The 17,457-nt window shown below is 34.3% G+C and overlaps 1 protein-coding gene across 1 annotated transcript in view; it reads right to left on the bottom strand.

Moving 5' to 3' along the window:
• THSD7A (thrombospondin, type I, domain containing 7A) overlaps positions 1-16,931 on the bottom strand; it is a 122,336-nt gene extending 105,405 nt beyond the window's left edge. The window contains exons 1-3 of the mRNA XM_011990865.1: positions 16,718-16,931; positions 6,300-6,534; positions 1,861-1,976 (exon numbers count right to left, since the gene is read on the bottom strand). Coding sequence (XP_011846255.1) covers positions 1,861-1,976; positions 6,300-6,534; positions 16,718-16,931 — 565 coding nt within the window. The remainder of the gene's footprint in view (positions 1-1,860; positions 1,977-6,299; positions 6,535-16,717) is intronic.
• Between the last annotated feature and the right edge of the window lie 526 nt (positions 16,932-17,457).

Below are 17,457 nucleotides of genomic sequence, written 5' to 3'. Positions count from 1 at the left end.
CCCGCCACCTCGCCCGGCTAGTTTTTTGTATTTTTAGTAGAGACGGGGTTTCACCGTGTTCGCCAGGATGGTCTTGATCTCCTGACCTCGTGATCCGCCCGTCTCGGCCTCCCAAAGTGCTGGGATTACAGGCTTGAGCCACCGCACCCGGCCCCTGGAATTATTAATAAATGAGCATATTCTATATAAACACAAAAGATCAAGTATAAAGGCATCAATAATAAAATTTATAAGTGTTAATTCTATGTAATTAATGATGCTTTTTAATTGAATTAATTAATAACCAACAATTGCCACCTATAATTGCCATCATAGGTAAAATATTAATCTATAAGAAAGTACATTTCTATTGCCAACTGTGACCAATGTTATTTAGCTTAAAAAAAAGGAATAAGAAAAGAAAATCTGGATTAAAATGTCATGCAATGACATTGCATAGCAAGTTTATGCCATTAACATGTTTATAAAAGTTAATGTTTATAACTCCCTTTAATCTGCCAAAAGCTATTTAAATTAAGAGACTCCTAAATAAAAATATTTGCAGTGGTTCATGCCTCTAATCTCAGCACTTTGGGAGGCTGAGATGGGTGGATCACTTGAGGCCAGGAGTTCTAGAACAGCCTGGCCAAAATGGCAAAAACTCATCTCTACTAAAAATACAGAAATTAGCCAGGCGTGGTGGCGTGTGCCTATAGTCTCGGTTACTTGGGAGGCTGAGGCACGAGAATTGCTTGAACCCCAGAGGGTGAGGTTGCAAAGGGCTGAGATTGAGCCACTGTACTCCAGCCTGGATGACAGAGCAAGAGACTGTCTTAAAAATAAAATAAATTAAAAGCAATAATAATTTTCTATCACTTCTCAGTTTGTGTTTAATTTTATTTGGTATTTCAAGGGTATTAAATCGGAAACCATCAAAAGAAAAATCATGTTTCAACTATACAAAAATATAATAATACAGTAAAAGTATCCATTATTAAATTTATAATACCTAAAGGATTTGAATAGATTTTGACAACTTAAAGTAGTTATTTGTTAAGCTAGAAGTCGACTCTTAATTGAACCTCTCTAGTAAGTGTTAAGAAACATGAATAAAATAAAATCATAAAGGGAATTTAGAAAAAATTATCTGTATTTGTTGAGTAAGATAAGAAATAGGAGACAGTGTCATTTGTAACACTGCAGGAAAATTTATTCAGTTATTGCATAAGCCACCTGGAGGATGTTGATACCTTTCTCATCAGCAGTGAGAAAAGACCCTGTCCCAGAGGGTAAAGAAATAATTATCAAAGTATTTGACTTGATACTAACAAGTCTTTGTCTGTAAGTAATAAAAGCAAAACTAAGCCAAACTGGGAATAAATATTCATAAATTCCTCATGACACATTACATGTTGGCAGAGAAACAATTTGGCCATTTTTTCTCTTTCTTTTATTCCTATTCTTGGGGCTGCATAATTGAATCTGCAGCAAATCTGGTCCCATGTTATTTTTTGCCATTAAGTAGGTTGAAAGCCATGTGTACTGATAAAAGCACTGTATATCATTTTAAAACACATAAACCACGATATATTCTTTCAGAACTAATGTGAAAGTGAACATTATTAATACAATAAGATTTAGAATCCTTCACTTTAATCCATATCATAAAATTTCAAGCCAGGTTTTGGCATAAACCTCACTTGTCTGATTCTAAAGCTATGTTATTTTCTAGAGGGAAACTAACATTGTATGGCATGCATGTCAAATCAGTTTTACACAGCCCTGTGCAAAACTCACAAACATTGCTAGGCCAGAAGACCTCAGAAGTCTACCAAGGGGTTTTTTTTAGGTGAACAGCCTTCCTAACTCTGCAGACCATACCTTCTTTACACGAAGAGGGGCATGATGTCCAGTCACTATATGGGGTCACAATACAGTCCTTCTTACAAGGAAGCAGACAAGGCCTTACAGTTTCAGGTCGAAGGCTTTCAGGACATCTAGAAAGGCAAAGGGAAATTATTAGGCTTCAATAGTAAGGCAGAAAATCAGATAATTTAATTTCTCTAGAATTTTCACTGTTAAAATTGCAAAACAACTCACTCATCTGTATTATTTAACTTCCAGGAGTCTTCCTTTCTGCTACAGGCAAGAACTATACAACTAAATTGATTGTTTCAAACCGGATCTCAATAAAGCTTCTCAAGGCAAGATGTGCAGATTTACTAATAGCAATGATGCTATTTAGAAACAAATATAACACTTACACCTTATCCTCTTATTATAATCTCTCCATTAATAAGTATTTATATTCTAATATATTTTAAGAAAAATTTTGTGAAAATTTAAATTATGAATAAGGATCTAATTCTATAATATATGTTTGTATGACTAAATAGGCTTTTTGCCTATTATAAGTTTCCAGGTTATTACACACTTTATTTTTTCAAATAAGTATTGTGTAGAATAACTTTATAGTGGAGTGTATTCTTTCATGGTACATGCTCAAAACACAATACTGTATTAAGAACTGTATATTTAATAATATATAAGATAATAAAAGTGTATAAATCAATCTGATAAGCATTTTTTGCTTTATTCCTGCTTTTACTTAGTGTATCTATTTGTGTTTTCTTTTCCATTAGTCCCTAGTTTTAAATTATGGGATTTAATCTTCTTATGTTTTTATAAACTACAATATCTTTTTTTGGAATAAAAATAGTGAATATAAATAAAGGTAGTAAATCAGTAGTTTAAAGAAAAATACTGTATGCTTGACATAAATTATAGTAAAATCAACTATTATTTTCAAAATAACAGCAAAAATATATCATTTATTGGGAACACAAGAGAAAGATAAGGATGAAGAACACTGAAATGTGTAACTTCATATAAGCTTTCACTTCTTAAGAGATAATAGGAAGCTGATGTATAGGTTTTAAATATACTTATTCAAAATACATTTAGTATATAATTTTTTACACTTGAGCTTAGCCAAAAGGCTGAGAAGTAATAATTTTTAAATTCCCCAATTCTCTGCATTTTCATGATCTGATGCTACTATTATTAGAGATAAAATGCTGATCATGAGCCTTAACACTAGAAAAAGATGTAGCTTAGAAAAGCAAAATATAATAACATCATTCATATAATTAAAAGTATCAAGTAACTTATGCTGATTCCTAAGCAATTCTCTTTTGAGGTCATATAAATCCCTGCCATGTAAGCTAACAGGTAATGAAAAAATAATCTAAACAACTAGTATAGTTCTTGCTAAAATAAATTGGCAAATCAGTGGGAAATAAGATTTTAAAATACTTTATATAAGAGAATTCAAATATTTTATAGTTCCAGATAAACTGCCTTTTGTCAAGTAAGTTAATCAGGTTTTCAGAAGTGAACTATGAGTAAAAAAAAGCAACATCACTAATCTATTTCCCATAATTTCTTTATAGTATTTTGCTGATACTTCATTTTTGACATATCTTGTATTATTATTTATGTAAATTTTCTTTCTCATACATAAATATTATGCTTTATTCAATTATACAGATCCATGCTCTCCTCTATTACTTTAAAACCCTACTGTTCATTTGGAAGTAAATTTTAAAATATATAAGATTCAACATTTCAAAAATAATTTTTGATTTATCTTGAGCTGAAATTTTCCTAATTTCTATGACTATTCAAAGTCATGGACAACAAATAAATTTAGATTTGAATCATAGAAGCAAATGTATTATTATAATTTAGATTGTAAATCAGTAGAATTACAATTTAACCTGCATTCTTAACCAGGGAACATTACATGGCAAAACTCCACATATAATTCAGTTAATTCTTCTGGAACTATGAGATTATTGGTCAGTAATTATGATTGTCAGCACTTTTGTTCAATAAGGCAATTTTATAACTTTAACAATGTGAGAGCATTACTCAGTTGCATGCCCCTCAGATATTAGCCCTGAATAAATCAATGAAATTTACAATGTTATCATTGACAACCTCCAAATATTCTGTTTTAGTTGAGAAATAGTCACAGCAAGATACTTGGCTAACTGTGGAGAACAAAATTACAAACAACAAAGTTGTTAAATGAACACACAAAGGTAAATTATACAGCCTAGATTACATCCAGTAAAATGAATTTGGACTTCCTTTGGCAAGGCAATTGGTTCAGTCAACATGCTTCTTTTATCCTTTGTACTGTTTGTATTTAGTGTTTGCAGTTTAAATCAAGGAATCGATTTTCCCCCAAATCTTATTCAAGGTCAAATTAAACAGATGTGATAGGAGTTGAAGTTTGTTACCGGGAGGATAGATAAGATCAATAACATTGACTTTACCATTGCACAGTAATCTGTTTTATTAAGAGAAGTTTAAAACAAATTTTCAATTTGCATTTTTTGGTTCAAGTATCTAGTATTGGAAACCATTCACTGAATTTAACCTAGCATGTAGAAAGGCAATAATATTTTCTTTTGAATTCACAGTATTTGCTTGATTTTCTAGAATCTTAAAGGCAAAGTGCATCCATTTGATTTAACAAGTCTATAGATGTATACAGGTCACTGAATGAACGCTGCAAGGGCAAAGCGAATTTTAATGAATTATTGTGGTAGTACGATGTGGGACTTCAGGATACCCTTCCTACTGATTTAATGCTGTTAATCCAGCAGGCTCTTTCACATATAGGCTTGTACATATGTATATCCATTACTCAGGAAAAATATTTTGTAGCTTATAGAAGTGAGGAAAATGTCAACAGCAACATTTGAAAGGTGATTAACCGTGGGACAGGGACCGAATGAGCTCACTGGTAGAAGCTCAGCACGATAACCCTCATCCGGCATCACAACAGGTTGGTCCTGTGCCTGGGTAGTGAATATTTCTACCTTTGTTCTTGATCCAGCAAGAGTCAGAATCCTCCAGGACTTGGGACATCTGCTCTTGCTGTTACCACTTTTGAATTTTAATATACTGCACATTAATTTCCTGAGTTAGATTCATCACAGCTTTAGCATAATTTCTATTAAAATATTGGTTTGAGACTACCTATTAAACATGTGAAATAGTCTTTCAATTTATTCAAATCTCATTGGCATGTTTTCTGTGTTTCCTAATTTCAAGCAATATAAACAAAAATTGTGGGGCAAAATATCCCTAATGTCTGGAACCCTGGGCAGATACAAACATCTCATAATGGGATTCATATTTGTTTCCTTGGAGTTTTTCATGCATCAGAGACATTATTTCCATTTTCCTGGAACACTAAGGAGCAACTGAAATTCTTAAGAAAAAAACCAATTTCTAACATTTATTGAGTGCTTAGATTACTATTAGATTTTTCATTAAATCCTTTCAACAGATTTTGAAAACTGTTAGCCAGAATAAAAGTTCGGTAGCATGCTGAAGATTACACACAATATTTAACCACTTGGCTGAGTATTTAGAAAATATGAGGCCACTTTTAAACCCATGCTAAAAAAAATCGACTCATTTATCATTTCTTATCTCACATGGCTAAGGCGATTTGAATTTTTAAAAAGTATGTTAAGTTTTGAAAAATAGAGGTTTTTCCCCTCAATTTTTTTTAGAGTTATTTTCTCTATGAATTGATTAGCTCAGTTATGCCATTGTTTTTCTTTATACTTCTCACAAGGCACATATAATATGCCAACTCTCTGGTTCCTTGTTCTCCCCTCCAGCAAAGTGTTTGGCTTGTTATTACAGTACTCATAAGCACCCTGAGAATCTGATAGTTTTTCTACTTATAATAACACTCATCCTATCCCAAGGCTCTCTCTTGGAAGTAAATGGTTTTTACTCTAACCACTGAAAGACATAGTAAGTATGCTTCGGTATTTTTCATATAGTGTTGTCTAGGGGAAATGAAAGGCAGATCATACAAGGCTTCTACCCAATTAAACTAGATTGGACAGCCTCCATAGCCTAGGGGTATATAGGAGGTCATGGATGACCTACACTGCCAGGACTTAGTACACTGTCATTATTGATCAGCCAGGCTTACAGCAAGCACTTCTTTCATTGCCTCACTAGCTTAATAAAAGCAGAAAGTGCTACTATAAAACAGAAAGTAGGTACCAGATAGAAAGATTTCTACAGAATTTATGGTTCCCCAGTACAAAACTCAAAGCTGTTACAGCTTTATCAGTGGCTGACTTTCAAAACAAACAAATCTTTCTCTTGAGGATAGGTATGACAAGCATCAAAATGTTCCATTTCATGGAGCTAGTGATGCCTGAGCCAATCCTCTGCATAGTTGGCTATATGATTTACTGTTGTCATTCTAAAGCTCTTACTTTTTGGGTCCCACTTGGCCCACATTGACTCGCACACAGATGACTTTTCTTGTTTGCATGCCCACAGAGCAGGAGGCCTCCCCATTCCAAGTTGTAGTTGTGTTGAAGGACGATACTGAGGTGTCCTCAATGCACTGACCCCAGGGACCAGTTTGCCAGTGGTATACCGTGCAAGGATGCTCATTACAGCTTCGTACCTCTTGCAAAGCACTGCTATTTGGACAGCGAATTCCACCTAAAAAAATGGACAATGATAGCAGATTAGATACAGTGCCAACAGGAACCTTACCATTCTCTGTTCTTTGGAATTAACATGGCTGACAAGAACAATATCTGCCACTTATTTGGCACACAGCTGCACTGCTAGGGAAGCAAATTACGTGTTAATCTTACCTCAGTTGGCATGATCTGGCTTAAAATATAAACTCTGTAGTTACATGATACTTGCTTTAGGGGTCTATGGAAGACCTTAAAGAAAGAGGCTGTTGCCCTCCAGAGAAAGTGAAAATAAGATAAAACAAGGCCCATGTCATTGCTGACCAGGAGAAACATGGGTACTGAGACTTTGTGGATGGAGAAAATGAAGTGTATTTTCAAATGTTATTACCCAAGTTGCAAGTCTTAGTTACAGTTTTTGAAATGCTGCTTAATTTAATGTATTAGGTTTTAGGGTGATTAGAAACAGGGATATTAACATGGAATGATACTTCATGATGCTCCAGAGCATTACTGGGAAGGTCACTGAGTAACAATATCATATTTCTTCAAGTCTAAGTTGTATTGACTGTGCAATACACCATCATTTTACATGTCCCAAAGAAAAAGAAATGGCTGCAAATTAAACTATGATAATTCTTTCTGATCTACTTCAATTTATATTGTATGCTTATTGAAATAGCTTTTTATGGGTTAGTTTTAAATATTGTTCTTTTACATACATTAAAAGGAAAGGTATTTCTAAAACTTATTTATATTCAGAATCCAAATCTTTCAAGTCAATTTTTAATTCACACCCACTGAAGTCTGTATTCTCCTCCTATTCAGTATCAGTTTCTGTGATGTCAAAAGTGCCAACGATGTACGGTTTCTTAAAAAAGTGTTCTCCCCTTTTGTCTCCAGAATTGTCTTCCAGGATGCTGATATGCATCTCTAAGTTTTGATGTTGTAGCATTTTTAATTGCCCCAGAAGGTGTCAATGAGAGTTTTAAGCAAGCAACTGGGATTTATTTTCTTTCCTCAAATGGTCCTAGCAGCTTTTTTTTTTTTTTTTTTTTTTTTTTTTGCAGAAGCATCATGGAATTGCTCCACCAGGAATAACAACAAAGTTCACATGTACGAGCAGTGATGACTATGCCATAACTGTTGCTTGGCCACAGAGGTTTTAAAATGATTCCAATGTGAGATGCAATTATTCCAGAGATGTTACAGGGTAAAACAGATGCATCTTGTAATTAATAGTATATGGTATAAGAGTTATTCTGGACTTTTAAAAAATGTGGTGGCCCCATTGTAAGTATTTTGTAGGTGGCATTTTATTTTACATTCACAACTGTTCTATGAGTTAAAAATCATTAAATGGATGAACCCAAACAGCTTACATGATGTGACCATAGTGACAATGAGGAATTTATGGAGGCCAATTTGTTGACGCTGTGCTATTTCTGATGACAATTATGAAAACAAAAATTCTTATGTTGTTAAAAGCAGGATGTTAGAAGAATTTACTGCTCACTTTATTGACAGTTTGTTCTGTTGGAACTTACGCAGCCTCTGGACTTCATCTTAGAATATAAAAGAACTAGTTGTAAAAAAAAAAAGAACTAGTGGAATGGTGGGAACCCTGAGTGCTCCTCACAAATATTTGCAATACAGGAAATAGAGGAAATGTTGAAAATAAAAAGAGGTGGGCTTTAGATTTTAGAAAAGCAGGCTTCGTAAAGTTAAAAATGAGTAAGAAAAGGCAATTCAGTAGCGAGTGACCCTAACATGGAAGATGGCTCAAGAAGTGAGATTTGGATACAGATCAAACATAAAGCCATGGGCCACAGCCTGAGCTGATCTTCCAGTGTCACTTCCCTTATGATTAAAGACATCCCTTTATTCAGCAAATAAATCAGTAGAAAGTCTATGCGAGAACCCAACTTCAATTTAGAATCATTTATGCAGTGTTGAACATAGACTCAACATCAGAATAACCTGCATTAACTCAACTGCAATTTAGAATCATTTATGCAGTGTTGAACATAGACTCAACATCAGAACAACCTGCATTAAACAGCATTTCATTAATGTTCTCTGCTTCATGATGGTGGAAACTCTGCCACAGTTCATATCCTATCCTCTGTCACACAGCTCTGTGACCCTGGAAGCCTCCACAAAGGAGTTTAGGATTTGAATAGAAATGAATCCTAAAACATTCTAACTGGGCTGGGGAGAATAAGTAAGCTCTCCTATTACCCATTCTTCAAAGTGCTAGATTTATCCAATCTTAACTCTCAGACAAGCTAATTATAGACATAATATATGTGTATATTTTTATATAATTATTTTAATAATGTCTTTATATTTAATAGTAAAAGTACTGATCTTGCACAAAGAATATGCTTCTTGATTTACCTTATTTTCTCCGTGATTATTAAGTATGCTGTTTAAAATGTGATCTTAAAACTTCAGATTGTTTTTGACATTGGAATTGACTGTTTGGCTTTGAAATAAAATAAGAAAAAAACTTTCACAACATCAGTATAAAGTGTTGAGGAACTGCGAGATAGTGGTTAAGTTTAGAGACATAAAGATTATTTATTTTCTTGCCCCAATGCACATTAAAGATACATCAGCAGTTTTGGTCTGATGTCAGGATACTTGCACAAATAAGCCCCAATGTGGTCTTAATTATAAAAAGAAGATAGCAATTTTGAAAGTATGGTTTGTAGTAATTAGTCATTGAAGCAGCATCATGTTGTTTGGGGGATAATTTTATGGTAGAAAAGTTGATAGGTATAATATTGAATTTATCTATTATTTACAGAAAGATGTAATTCCAGCCTTCTGGGAATATTTTCATAGTATTGGGGAAATTATAAAATGTGACTTATGACAAAATTAGTCATAATTTAAAAAATCTTCTTACATCAAAAAGTATGTTTTATACTAATACCACTATTTAGATTTTCTATTATTCCATCAAAGGGAATAATGTTATAAGGCTTTGATAAAATTCTACTATGTAAATAAACTCCTGTGGTTATATAAAAATACCTGTCATTCTGTGAAACTTCTTAGAAATAAAAAAGTGACTTTTCCTCCCCACATCAAGTTAATAAAAGCTTTTTTAGGAGGCATTTGAATAGAGCTATGATGTTTCTGGTTCTGGCATTTATGTCCTTACAATTTAGATGATAAATTTTTTAAAAAGAACCTTGTTTAAAACAATAATTAAATACATGCAATATTTATGTGAGATGCTTCAAGGGATACCTACAGGGGTTAAAAATAGTTCCTGCTACACTCAAGGATCGCATAATGTAATGGGGAAAAGTAGTAGGGGAGATAAGACAAGCATACAAATGAGTATAATTCTAGACGGAAAGAAAAAATTATATGGTGGGGTATTTAGTATAACTGGGATTCAAAGAGTACAATTTCACTACATTTCGGAGTCTGAAAAATGCCTCAGATTGAAAGAGGCACTGAGAAAAGTTTTGAAGGAGTAGGATTTCAATAAGCAGAATTCTGGGAAGGGAAAGAAGGAAAAGACTATAGTATCTAAGTAGAAAAATAAATAAACAGAAGCAAAGGTATGCAGGCAGGTGTGACCTTGGGAATTAACAATATTGACGTAGTCAATTGGAGTGTAGAGTTCACATCAGAAAGTAATTGGCAACAAGAATAAGTAGCCTAGGCTTATGTTATAAAGAAGCTATTAGTGTGATGAGTACTATTATCATGGTACTATAAATTATACTTTTAAGGTGCTTCTAACTTTTCTTGCCACTGTAGCCTGAATTCCTTTGACGGCAGACCACTGCTGGGTGAAAAGTGCATTGGCAAGGATATGCTTTGGGGGTACTGAATTGGAACAGCATTAGCTGTGGGGTACCTCAGGAGATTCTGCTGTAGCACAGTCCCATCCCCCAAGTTTTCTTTGCAGAAACAGGCAGAAGACTGTCTAATGTGCAGCCTGCATAAATCCTGTTTGACGGTCAAGTAGTGACAGATTGAAGCAGAACTCTCTTTTCAAGGTCAATGGTGGGAGAATGGGGAAGTTACAGTATTTACTTAGAAATCAGAGTTACGAGTACACATATATACGCATACATGCAATGAATCTGGTGTTCTTCAAATTTTTCTAGGTAATATGGGTACTACCTGGTTACTACAGTTAAAATCATTTAGCTATAAAAATTGAACAAGTTAAATAAAAATACTCTTCTCAATGTTCTGCATTGTAAAATATGACTTCTGAAGACTATTAATTATTTGAGAAAAAATGACAATTTATTTCAATCTGCATCTATTCTCTGCTTGTATAAGACAGGTATAAAGACATTACTATTTGGTTGATGAAGTTCTATCAGGTCATATTGAACTTAACAAAAATAAATATTCTTTCCTTTTTTTTTGTTCTGTAAGAATAATTAACTATATCATGAGAATTAAAAGAAATTGTTATACCCAGTGGGAAACATTTTAAAAAATAACCTTTTCCTTTTTACATGAAGTTTGTTAGGATCTACAATACAGGTTCAAAAAATTGAGAAAGCTAAAAATCTAACATTAATTTTTAATTTTTTGTTCAAATTCAACTTGCTATTTATATTAAAAAATATGCCAGACGTAAGTATTAAAAGGTTGCCTCCCTTTAGAATTTCCTAACATAACTTTAAAACATTTTTTGAGACAACTCCTACAGTTTATACAATATTTACATGTTAAGGTAAGAACATTAAAAAGTGAATTGCCAATTTTATTTAATCAGAAGTCAAGCCTCTCGAAGATACACACACACACACACACACTTTTTTTTTTTAAGTGTAAAGAACTAATTTTACCTTCTCCAGTACATTAACTATCACCAGTTGCCAGTACTTGTGATTTGGTTTCCAAATGACATTTCAGTAATTAGCATTTTATGACAAATTTTGTATATTGATAATAGGTTATATAATGTTACTCAAGATGGTATAGAAAGCGCCAGGAATGGTGGCTCATGCCTGTAATTCCAGAACTTTGGGAGGCCAAGGTGGGCGGATTGCTTGAGCTCAGGAGTTTGAGACCACCCTGGGTAGCACGGTGAAACCCAGTCTCTACTAAAACACAAAAAATGAGCCAAACATGGTGGTGCACCTGTAATCCCAGCTACTCAGGAGGCTGAGGCGGGAGAATTGCTCGAGCCTGGGAGGTGGAGGTTGCAGTGAGCCAAGATCGGGGCACTGCACTCCAGCCTGGGCAACAGATTCTACCTCAAAAAAATTATACAAATTCGTTTCCTTTTCATGTTTAATTTTGAACCAATCTCAAAATTACAGTGAAATTAAAAGTATGATATAAATAATTTTCTTTTCCTGGACCATTTGGAAAAAGATGAGAAGATGTCCATCACCCTAAGTATGTTAGTGCGTGCTTCCCCATGATCAAGAGCATCCTCCTACACATAAGCAATTCAATATTCAAAATCCAAAAATCAGAATATAAACAGATAAGTTATTACCATTGAATCCCCAGACCCCATTCAAGTTTGCCAGCTGTCCCAAAATGTCCTTTATGGCAAAATGATTCAGTTCAGAATCACGCATTACATTTAGATGTCACACTTCGTTAGTCTCCTTAAATCTAGAACAGTTTTTCAATCGTTGCTTTTCATGGCTTAGACACTTTGGAAGATTAAAGATTATTTTGTACAATGTCTTTCAATTAGATTTTATCTGATGTTTCCTCATGAATAGATTCTATATATGCATCTTTGACAGAGTTATCACTGAAGTGATGCCATATTCTCATTATATCACACTGAGGACACAAGATTTCGGTTTGCTTCATTATTGATAATGCTAACTTTGGTCACTATATTAAGGGGGGTGTCTGTCAGACTTTATTAGGGAAATATTTGAGACTATGTAAATACAATGCTTTTAATGAGATTCAATTCATTTATTTATTTATATAAAGTGTGGATTCATGGTTTCCTATTTAACGGTCTGTTAGTATTATTATTTTGTTACTAAAATTGTTTGCATACGTGGTCAGTGGGAGAACATTCAACTTGGCTTCTGTGGCCTTTTGACATTCTCTTTACTTTCTACCACAAGATCCTCCTGGCCCATCTTGTACTTCTTCTAGCGCAGCTGTGGAATCAGCCATTTCGCAGTTTCCCTTGTTCCTTTTATTAGAGAAAAGTATAAGAAATCAAGATCTGACTGCTGCATCTACTTACTGCTGTTGAGGTCTTGCTGCTCTCAGGTCTTTTCAGTGAGTGAGGCTAATATATGTATATATGTATATAATATGTATTTATATTTGCACACTTACATTGATGTCTGATCTATATTTATCTTAACAAATTGAACACCATGAATTCAAATAAATTAATAACATCCAATTCCAATGCTGTACCACAGAGTGTACTAGTTTTCTTTGCTAACATATTTGCGACTCTCTTCTCTAGCAATAAAAAAACCCGACTCTTATTATGTTAAATACATGTACTTATTTTGTCAATTCCCTCTCACCCCACACTCCATCTCCCATTGTCATCTCCATGGCTATACCCACAAGATATCTTCCTCACTCTGCTCATGATCTGACATCCTACATGAGGCCACCCACATGACAGAAACCCTCCTCAACTGTGTCTGGTTGTGACACCCCACACTGGGTTGGCCACCTTGATTCTGGGATTCTCTCTTGACCCTGCTATGCTCTGACATCCAGTGCTGAGTCACTCTTCTATCGTCTCATACAACCCATGTGCCCCCTGTCCTTCACCCTGCTCAGTGGCTCTGAAACTGCATGCCAGGTCACCTCTTTTCCCACTTTGGTTGCTCCTCACCCAGTTGGGCTCTGACAGCCCACTCTAGATCACTGCAGACCTCCCATCTGCTGACACAGATGCCCAGCTGCTTGGCTTTGCCAAATGGCTTTTTGGATAGAATTGTTCAGGAAAGGAGAAAAAGAGCCTAGCAATAAAAGGAAGTGAAGGAAAGGAAAAGAAAAAGGAAAGGAAAGAAGTACAGTATGAGGAAGAGAAAGTGCCATTCTATCATTCTGTCATTCATTTAAGAGGGACAAAAAGAATTCTAACATTTTCACAATGGAGAGCCCTGTTTCATCTGCTGGATTGGGGCCATATAGAATAGTTATTTATCGTATATCTATGGATATATATATACACACACACACGCGCACACACACACATATATACACATATATACACATTGATACACAATAAGAACACTGAGTGAATCAGGGAAAAGAGTACTAGCCAATACTCCTCTCGTTTTAGCACATAGTAGGATTATATTTCCCTCATTCTCCTTGAAGTTAGGCATAGTTATACAACTTACATTAACAATGAAACATGAGAAATGACAATCACTCTTAGATGGGAGAATTTAATTGGGGATGCTTAAAATTGACAGATTCTTCAAGTATTTTCTTCCTCTGGCCCATGAAGATTGTGGAACCAGGTCTTCATATGGTGATGCAATGTTGTGACATTTCATGAAGGACAAACTGCTCTGGAGAGTTACCCAAAACTGTAGCTAAATTTCCATGAGGAAGAAATAAATAAAACTTTGTTCTTTTAAGGTCCTGAATGTCTGGGTTGTCCATTACTGAAGCACAACCTAGTCTATCCTTATTAATTACAAGGAGTTATCTAACCTTCAGTATTGCTTAATGGTGGCATTCTGATTAAGGAAAATGAAAATATAGGTTGGAGCATTTATTGCATAAATCCAGAACTACATTTCACATGGACTTATCCTATGTATTATTTCCCTAGAAAACCATATAATTGATTGTCTAAACACTCCATATATCGTTTCTCAAATGTGGCACTTTCCTTTAAAGTTGTCACAGTCAAGTATCTGATCCACAGAAATTTAAGAACACTTATGACACAAAGCACTAATTCTTGAGGAATAATAGAAAGACATACTTTTGTGTAGAATTACAAAGGGTTATCTAAGTGGCAGGGAAACATATTTTAAAATTTCCTGCAGATGCTGTTCCTAAATCATTAAAAATAGTTCAGAATCAGGAAAGATTTTGAGTAAGAGAAAATGTGTTTCAGTGTCCAACAAATAATAGGTACTAAATAGGCTTTGAAGCATAAATTTCTCATAAAACATGTTTCAGTGTCCAACAAATAATAGGTACTAAATAGGCTTTGAAATCTAAATTTCATATAATTATACCAGCTTTTATAAATGTTATTAACAGAGGTAAATAGCAGCAGAGACAAATAGCATTGACAGAATTTCTTTTATGGCTTCTATTTAAAATTATGTTTTACAATAATGTATTATGTATTTCAAAATAGCTAGAAGAGAGGATTCTCTATGCCCTTGCTAAAAGAAACGATAAATGTCTGAGGTGATGGATATGCTAATTACTCTGATTTGATTACAAAATTTATCCATATATTGATACATCACACTGCACCCTATAAATATATACAATTATTACATATCAATTAAAACAAAACTATAGGAAATGCAGTTATGTTTTGAATTAATGCCCTTGTGATTTACTATATAAACATCTATAACTTTCCAGCATGTCTTATTTATAACGCAACCACTAAACTTAATTAAAAACTATCAAAGCCCTACCCTTTCAAACTAAGTGGATGATACATATCAAAGAGCAATCACAAATTTCTGCCTTTAAAACATTTCATGACCTTTCAGTGTGAAGCAACATGTCTATAGGAATAATGATCTGGTGAGTTCTGCAAGCATGACAAAATCCTTGCCATGTGACTCGGGGGTGAAAAGTCACTCATTAATAGTCACACAGCAAGTGTCTGCAGAACATAATGAATTTATAGGAAGCAGGGTGACCACAGATCTAATTTTAATGAAGCCCAAGACATAATCTGAGCTGATAGAGTTTGAAGTCTGCCTACAATCTTCACAAGGTTAGAGTCATTGTTTGACAACACAAGAAATATAATTTTCTTTATAAAAGGTTCTATTTTTTAATAGATACACTTTTTTGTAGCAAAGAGTTAAGTATATATTAAGATGGTAGGAAAAAGTTTTTGAACACTGTAAAGTACATTCTAAAACTTCACACTGGTTGGCTTTTTTGCATGTAAAATGTTTGTTTTACTCATGTAACACTCATGTGCAAAGGCCAAGGTAGTTATATGTTTATGTAGTTATTACACACACAGATAGCAAATTTGACTAAGAACACTGTGTTTCTATCACTAAAATACTTCATAAAGAGAAAAATAGAAAAAGGCATAGGCAACACAAAACTCCCCTGCAAATCGATAATTTGGGGAAAACATAAATGTTATGCATATTACAAATAATTACGTATTAGTGCTAAATGTGAACAAAGAGTCATTTAGCTTGATAATGTTTAAATGACATACACTTACATTCTTGCTAAAGAACATGCCTTAATGTGAACAAATTTGATTTACTTTTATGCTTTTCTCACTCCTGTGTTATTTTTCAGAATGACAAGATTAAGTATGACATTATATCACCCAGTCACACAGAGGCCAAATTAGCATTTGGATATCATCTTGAGAGACAATTACCAAGAGCCTTGTATTTCTTGGCAATAAAGCTTGCAAGTGAGGTCTGAATATGTGACAAACATGCTTTATTCACCCTATAGGGTGAAGTGATTTAGGAGCAACATATTTTAAAAATGAACAAAATTTACATATGAGATTTCTGGATCTCAGAGCCTATGTTCAAGAAACCGAAAGAAACTGAAAACTCATGCAATTTTCAGTTGAACACTAGCTATTCTTGTGATTTTAAATAAACTTTATTATTAGACATATATACTTATTTATGAGAAGGTAGAATTTGATTTCAAAGGATAAAACTGACTTCTGAAGTTCATAAAAAACAAAGAAATACCTGGAATTTTGGGAGCCATTTTCAGACCGTTTTAAAGGCTTAACACTTTGGCTTACAAAGATCTCTAATGACTGGGAGGCTGGGAAAAAGCAAAATGAGTTCACTTTTAAAAGTCTTTCCTCCTTTGTTAGAGATCCATTTTCAAGATTAACTTTGGGGGACAGAATCAAATTGCTCAACACATCAACAGATATGGCTGGATTTCTGGCAGTTGATTTTCATAGAATATCATCTTATCCAGGCTACACAAAAAAGACGCACACTAACTTCTGAAACGAACCTAGATGGCGTCTGAAGCTGGAGACTCACCTTCTTCACCCGCATAGGCCAGAATGGATCGTGCTCGTATCTGCTTCCCTTCTGTGGTTTTCCCTGAGCAGGTGTGTGAGCAGGAGGACCACGTAGACCACGTGCTGAGCACACAGTCTTTTGGGCATGGGGCATCGCAGGCCACAGGGATGGGAAAGATGGCATCTCTGCACAGCTGTCTGTCAACTTCTTCTCCTGGGGAAGACATGACCATCAACGACTATTATTGTTAAATCAATAAAATGAGCAATTGAAACCGGATAGGCACCCACATAAGTTACATTATCTTTTTAAAAAAAACAAAGCCAAAAGAGAAATTGCCTACTATAGCCAGATGTTAATAGAACACCAGGAACAAGCATATATACACTCACAACCCTAAATGAGGCTTCATTATCAGGCACATACGTGGGTAGATCAAGCACATTGCTGAGAGGATTCTTATGTCACAGATACCTGTCCATTAAGTATTCAGTTTTATACTTGTACTATTAAGTTGTAATGATGAGCATCAACAAAGCATGTCCCCTATTTCTTTCTTTTTTGGAGATGAGCTGTGATTTACAAATAATGACTCTATCCATAGCCTCTATCATATGTTTTTATGAACCAACTAATAGGTGTCTATTTACAAACTCTCTTATGTCTCTCGGAGTAGTTATTTTCATACAATTGGCAACCTTTTTCTTTCATAAAAAATTGTGAGTTGGAAATAGGAAATGTAAATGATGGGATAACAG

Source organism: Mandrillus leucophaeus, unplaced genomic scaffold (genome assembly GCF_000951045.1).
Source record: "Mandrillus leucophaeus isolate KB7577 unplaced genomic scaffold, Mleu.le_1.0 Scaffold385, whole genome shotgun sequence".
Taxonomy (NCBI): domain Eukaryota; kingdom Metazoa; phylum Chordata; class Mammalia; order Primates; family Cercopithecidae; genus Mandrillus; species Mandrillus leucophaeus.
Note: the sequence above shows the minus strand (reverse complement) of the source record. Positions and strands in the feature narration are given on the sequence as shown.